This window comes from Seriola dumerili, unplaced genomic scaffold (assembly GCF_002260705.1).
Source record: "Seriola dumerili isolate Sdu_G_001 unplaced genomic scaffold, Sdu_1.0 BDQW01000267.1, whole genome shotgun sequence".
NCBI classification, from domain to species: Eukaryota; Metazoa; Chordata; class Actinopteri; order Carangiformes; family Carangidae; genus Seriola; species Seriola dumerili.
In genome coordinates this window covers 2327125-2333878 of record NW_019174522.1, presented here as the reverse complement: position 1 = coordinate 2333878, position 6754 = coordinate 2327125, and the positions used below count along the sequence as shown (strand labels likewise).

Here is a 6754-nt window from a genome sequence, read left to right as displayed (position 1 = left end):
CACACACACACACACACACACACACACACACACACACACACACACACACACAAGGCAGCTGGGTGTGACTCATACATGCTCCACTGAACACACTGCCTTTAACCGGTCTGATACACACAGGTTGGACGGTTGAGCCAATCCTTTACATTAACACGTCATGACTGCACCAGGTTTGGCTTCACTTCACTTCTGAGTCCCACTCGGTGTTTTCAGGAGCTCTAGCATGTTCTGACTGCACAGTCCTCACATAATCCACAGGTTTCTTTTCCAGAAAAATTGCCTTTAAACATCCAGCCAGCACAGGAACACACAGAAACCCCACCCAACTGTTTGTCATTGTTGGTACGTTAGATTTGTCTAAAGACAAACAGCAGATTCCATGACGTATTTAAGAGTGTGTGTGTGTGTGTGCGTGTGTGTGTGTGTGTGTGTGTGTGTGTGTGTGTATTTTACTGCCATTGTTATGTACCGTCTCTTCATGAACAGTGTGTTGACATGAGTGTACTGACAGACTGACTAATAAAAGCTTATAAAGTGGACAGCTCAGTTGTGTCGGAGCAGAGTCAGTCCCACTTAGTTGTTCACAGGAGTTCAGACCAACAACAACAATTTGCAACTCTGCAAAGTTTTCAAGGCACTTCCATCTTTTGTCATGGCGATCACAAGGTAAACAGAAATACAATGTTCATGCTACTAAGTGATTCACCAGGAATGTGCGCTCGCAGGTGTTTAGCCATCAAAGAGCCTTGCACCTAATGTTAAGTTTTTTCCTAGGACACCCTGCACCCTGTTTTTGAGGGAGCCCTCTGTACTGGCACCCCTGCTGTGTTTTTTCATGCAGGAATAAAGTCGTCCTGAATGACACCTGAGTGTGTTTGACCTGGAATCTGTACTACGAAGCAGGATGTGAGGTTATCGAGATAACTTCAGGTTTAACTCTGGGTTTTCAGTTCTATGACGGTGCTTCACGTGTTACTGGGGTAAATCCCCATGGTAACTGAGTCACCATTCCTACAGGATCTACTAAATAACTACACAATAACTATTAGAGCTTCATTTGACCTGAAAACAGATTCTTTAATCAAAAAGATTACTGACAGTGACAAAGCTTTTACTCTCTTCTTCATCACTAAGCTCAGAACAACATGAAGAGAAATAAAAACTAAACCAACAATGATCCACACACTGTTCAATGTTTCCATGATTAGAAATGAACATTTCAGTCAGACTGTATCATCAAACATCAGCTAGTCTTCTCTCCTCTCCTATCACATGTTCATAACAGTTTGTTCATCATCAGACAAAAGAGCAAAATACTCAGTAAGATAAGGATTCATAATTCATGATAATTAGTTTTCTCTTATTTACAATATCATTAGCCTGACATAAGTCATTGGAAAATATTTCTAGTGTTTCTTTTTTATTCTAGTCATGTGATCATGTTGTTTACATTTCACCTTGTTGAATATCACTTTATGACATCACTTTAATGGAATCACAGTTTCTTTTCATATCATATTAATACTTTATTCATGATTCTGATGATGTTGCTTATAATTAAAACTCTGCCTCTTTTACATGACACACTCGTAGCCGGACAAGTAAACACAGAGTTAACTGAACCAAGTGATAACCAGCTTCATAGTACAGGTTATCTGGACGGTCAATGTTAGGTTCAGTTAAACCAGATAAATAAAAGTTATCCTTGATAATGTTGAACCTGCTTCATGGCACAGGGCTCTGTTAGCTAACTTGGCAGCATATTATTGTTTAATTATTGTTTTAGTAGTTTTTACATAAAGCACTTGTAATCCTTGCCTGGTGTCACATCTCCAGTTTGTTCAGTGATTTAAATATATGGGTCTGTTGTTGTGATCTCTATCAGGGGTTTCTGCTGTTGGAGAAGCAGTCAACCAATCAGAGCTTAGTAAGTAGGAATAAGAATGTGGATGTCATCTTCCTACATAGCCAGCTTGCTATCCAGCACATAGCTGCACAGGTTGTTGTAAGTCACCTTGCCCCGTGTGGTTCTTTTCTCGGCCAATAGTGATATTAGTAATCAAGGACACTGATAACCAATATTTGGAACAATTTACATTTGCAGTAAAAATTAAAAATCTTGGTGTCAAAATTAAAAATAACACAAACACCAAAACTAAACTACTGCTACATAAAGTCTATTGAAAGGCATTTCTATTATTTTGTCCACCCCATTTATATCAATGGAGTAAGGCTAAATAACAGACACACCTCTCAGTATAGCGTGATACAGCTCAGAATTAAGACATGCTACATCCTCCATGATGATCACACAGTTGAGTTAAGTTCATTGTGTTCAGGTACTGCAACTTTAAAGCACATTTTGTCAGGCTGTAAGGTTAGTCTGTTGCAAGGCCGGTATACGTGGCAACATAACCAGGTTTTAAAAAGCTTAGCTGCAGGAATTGAAGATTTACGGAGGCAGGCAAATTTAGGAGGGCCTAAAATAAAGAGAGTTGCAATCAAGTTTGTTCAAGAGGGAGAGAAAGTTGGTAAGACAACAAGGAGGCAAGGCAGCTTAGAGGATGCTTGTGATTGGGAAATGCAGGTAGATTTAGGAGGAAAGCTTGTTGTTCCCCAGGAAATAGCCAGTACAAAGCTAAGGCCTGACATAGTCTTGTGGTCTAGGAGTAGAATGAAAGTATATTTCATAGAGCTGACTGTTCCGTGGGAGGCTTCAGTTGAAGAAGCATATGAAAGGAAAAAGCTCAGGTATGTAGAGTTAGGGGCAGAAGCAGAGCAGCGAGGATGGAAAGTTAGGATTTGTCCAGTGGAAGTAGGATGTAGAGGATTTGTAGCAAGGTCTGTTGTTTCTTTGGTGAGGGAGTTAGGAGGAAGTGGACAGAGTGTGAGGAAAATAGTAAAGGACATGTCAGATGAGGCAGTAAGATCCAGTCAGTGGATTTGGATGAGATTAAATAATGGTAGCTGGGGGCCCAGCAGGGGGAGCACTTAGGATAGACAGACTCTTAGGAGAAGCAAGGAAGAAATCTAGGAAGAGGATGTGTTTTTTTTTTTTTTTTTTTAAAGTGGGTGGTGTGGCCTGTGTGAGCCTCTTTGAGACCATGCGGCTAGTCCAGGTGAGGTGGCCTGTATTGTTTGTTTGCGTTGTTTGAATTGGTTTGTAGTGTGCTTATTGCTTTTGTCTTTGGCTGTTTAGGTGAGTTTGTTTATTTTAGTTGAGTTGTTGGAGAGTAGGGGAGAAGGGGGGGAGGGGGTATANGGTGTGGCCTGTGTGAGCCTCTTTGAGACCATGCGGTTAGTCCAGGTGAGGTGGCCTGTATTGTTTGTTTGCGTTGTTTGAATTGGTTTGTAGTGTGCTTATTGCTTTTGTCTTTGGCTGTTTAGGTGAGTTTGTTTATTTTAGTTGAGTTGTTGGAGAGTAGGGGAGAAGGGGGGGAGGGGGTATAGCACAGCCTAATCCAGCGGGGGAGAGCTAGCCCAAAAGGCACCTCTCCCTGACTCTACCTCCCTCATTGTCTTGGAGAGTGGGGGAGTAGGGGGAGGTAGAGCACAGCCTAATCCGGCGGGGGAGAGTTTAGCTCAATAAGGCATCCCTCCTTGACTCTACCTCCCTCATTCAAAATGGCCGCCACTTTCTCCAACTGGTTAGGGGAGTTTGTTTGCTGAATCTGCTAGTGTGTTTTGTCCTAGTTGATGATGTTGTGTGTGGTAGCATAGGCAAGATAAAGGTGAAAATAGTTGTGGTGTGAGGAGCAGTTATGGCTGGCATTAGGGGAGTGACTCTGAGACGCCAGTGATCACTGTCTAGCCTCCTGGAGGTGTCGTGGGACCAACTAGACGAAACACTGGTGAAATGAGGTTCCCACCTGATGACCCCAAAGACATGTTAGTTATCACTGCTCATTAGTCTGTATAGCTAAATTAATACTTATCATAGGACTTAGGATGTTAAGCTTAGGGAGCTATTCACTGAGTCTGGTCCATTTTCTGTAGCACAAGTTTCTTGTGTTTACCTTAAACAACTCTCTAGAACACTTTGAATAAAACCGAACATTATCTACTGCCTTACCTTACACACACACATACTACTACACAAATACTAACTATCTCCATGTTTTCTTTTTTTGGACAACTTGTGACGGACCTGTTGCTGCACCTGCACTTGCCACTGTTGTTCGCCATGGTTGTTGTTATTTACTGTGCCTGTCTTCTTCTTTCTGAATTTGATGTTAGACTAGAACACTTGTAGTGTTATTCTACTGCTCTCGAAAGTCCTAGAAGAATAACATCTCCAGCACATATGATACCTTCAGTACCTTCAGTTCTGTAGAAAAACAAGTACCATCCCATTTTCCGATTCCTGAAGTATCGGTTCTCGTGGTTTCCCTACCCGCTGCCCCTCCATTTCTTTTCTAGGAGATTTATCCAACCCAAATCAACCCTTTTTGCTCTTTTCATGTTTACACAGAGACGTTGCATTAGAGACAGAGAGCAGCAACATTCATGACATTTCTGAATGAATGTAACTGACCTGCACTCTGTGTTCTGTCCCACATCTCCAGGTGTAAGTACTGGTATTATGACGACAGACTGCTGACCTCCAGTGTGGTGATAGTCTTCCATAATGAAGGCTGGTCTACTCTGATGAGAACCGTCCACAGTGTCATCAAGAGGACTCCCAGGAAGTACCTGGCTGAGATTGTCATGATAGATGACTACAGCAACAAAGGTGGGTTTGCTTTGCTCACACAGTATGGAGGCTGGAATAAAATGTGATCTTTGAACATTCCAGCATCAGTGAGTCAGATTTCGGACTCTGTGGTGATGTGCTGCCCCCTGTTAGTTTGGCGTAGGAAACAGAGGGCAGACAGAGGCCAAACTGTCATGGATATATGTGATGTAGCATAACACTGTCGTAGGGAGAGCTGAACTGAAACAGAGGCATTGTGGGGAAGATGGTGGGAAGGGCCGAGATGAGTTGATCAAAGAGGACAGCTGGATGCACATTTTTTAAATAAATATCCTCTGTAAGCAGCTCTGGTGGTGGGCAGAGGTGGACAAAGTCCACAACTCCATCACTGGAGTCTGAGTTTAGATCCTCCAGGTCAAATGCTATGAGTTAAAGTACTGGAGTACTTGATTTTAAAAATACGGAAGTATTCAAAAGTACATTTTTAATGTCAACTCATTGTTGTATTGATCCATATTTATAGAACCTGTTGGCTCACTGACTGACTGACTGACTGTAGAACCTGTAGAATAAAAAGACTATATTATGATACAAAGACTGAGGACATGGACATAAAAACAAATGAATCAACAAAAGGATCCATTGTTGTTTTCATTTTATTTATTTATTTATTTATTTATTTATTTATTTATTTATTTGGTCAGTGATGAAGTCTGGTCGTGGTAAACTCAGCAAACCTTTCTAACTAAATAAATCTTTCTTTATTTGTAAACCTTCAAACACAGACCTCAGATCAGACCGTGGTCTCTGGTGAAGAATCTTCTGCCTCATCTTTATCTAATGTCGCCATCGTTAGGACACTGACAGGTTCACACATGAGTGACAGTGGAGGAGTTGGCTGTGATTGGTTCTTCTCCTGTGATCAACACAGTGTATGGTCTATCACATTTTCAAAATAAAAGAATATTCATTCGCTGACTAAAAGCTCTGCTTCAAAGTAAGAGTCCCTCATAGAAATGGGTTGGAGTCAGTACAATATTTGTCTTTAAGTGTAGGGGAGTTTTTTCTAAAAAGAAATAAAAAATACTCAAGTAAAGTACAGATACTCAAAAAATATATTTAGTACAGTACCGAAGTAAAGTTCTATCATTGTGTGTGTGTGTGTGTGTGTGTGTGTGTGTGTGTGTGTGTGTGTGTGTGTGTGTGTGTGTGTGTGTGTGTGTTAGTCCATCTGAAGGAGCGCTTGGAGGAGTACATCAAACAATGGAACGGTCTCGTCAAACTCTTCAGAAATGAGAAGAGAGAAGGACTGATCCAGGCCAGGAGTATAGGAGCCAAGAAGGCTGCTAAAGGACAGGTACCGTGGTCTCAGTGCTGCTGCGTCTCTGGACCTGTCACTGTTACTGTTACTAGTGTGTGGATGTTTATGAGGGTTGGGTATCACCACTGGTTTCCTGAATGAGATTCTAAGAGAAGTAATGCTGTCAATTGTTCCTCTGACCTGGTGCAGTATTAAGGGGGGGCACACAAGTTGCACACAAGTTGCACAAGTAAAGTCTTTGTGGATCACGTGAAAGAGAAACATCCAGGTGTTTGTGTGCGTTTGTCTTTTAGGTGCTGATCTACCTGGACGCTCACTGTGAGGTTGGAATCAACTGGTATGCTCCACTGATTGCTCCTATTTCAAAAGACAGGTAACACACACACACACACACACACACACACACACACACACCTACCTGTTCAGCCTCATAATGTGATAATAGCTGTCACAGAGTTCTGAGTTTATAAGACTGGCTCTCATCAAAAAGAAATTGTTTATTACGCAATTAAAGTCAGTTTACGGAATCAGAATGTGGAGTATCGTATGCTTGGCCCTTTGTGTGTGTTGGACAGAGTTTGGTACAAACAGGATTAGATATTTTATGCTGCCGTTTCTTTAGTTTATTATTAACCTACTGTTGGTGCATGCGGACATGCACATGGTCGTTTTTACACAGAACATCATCAGTAATGGCTGTATTTCCATTTCTGTGATCTCACCTTTACCACCTAAACCAG

General features: G+C 41.6%; 1 protein-coding gene across 1 annotated transcript in view; it reads left to right on the top strand.

The window, feature by feature from the left end:
- Positions 1 to 6754, top strand: part of galnt7 (polypeptide N-acetylgalactosaminyltransferase 7) — a 41164-nt gene that overhangs the window by 22597 nt on the left and 11813 nt on the right. Inside the window, exons 5-6 of the mRNA XM_022757228.1 lie at positions 5920 to 6050; positions 6308 to 6387. Coding sequence (XP_022612949.1) covers positions 5920 to 6050; positions 6308 to 6387 — 211 coding nt within the window. The remainder of the gene's footprint in view (positions 1 to 5919; positions 6051 to 6307; positions 6388 to 6754) is intronic.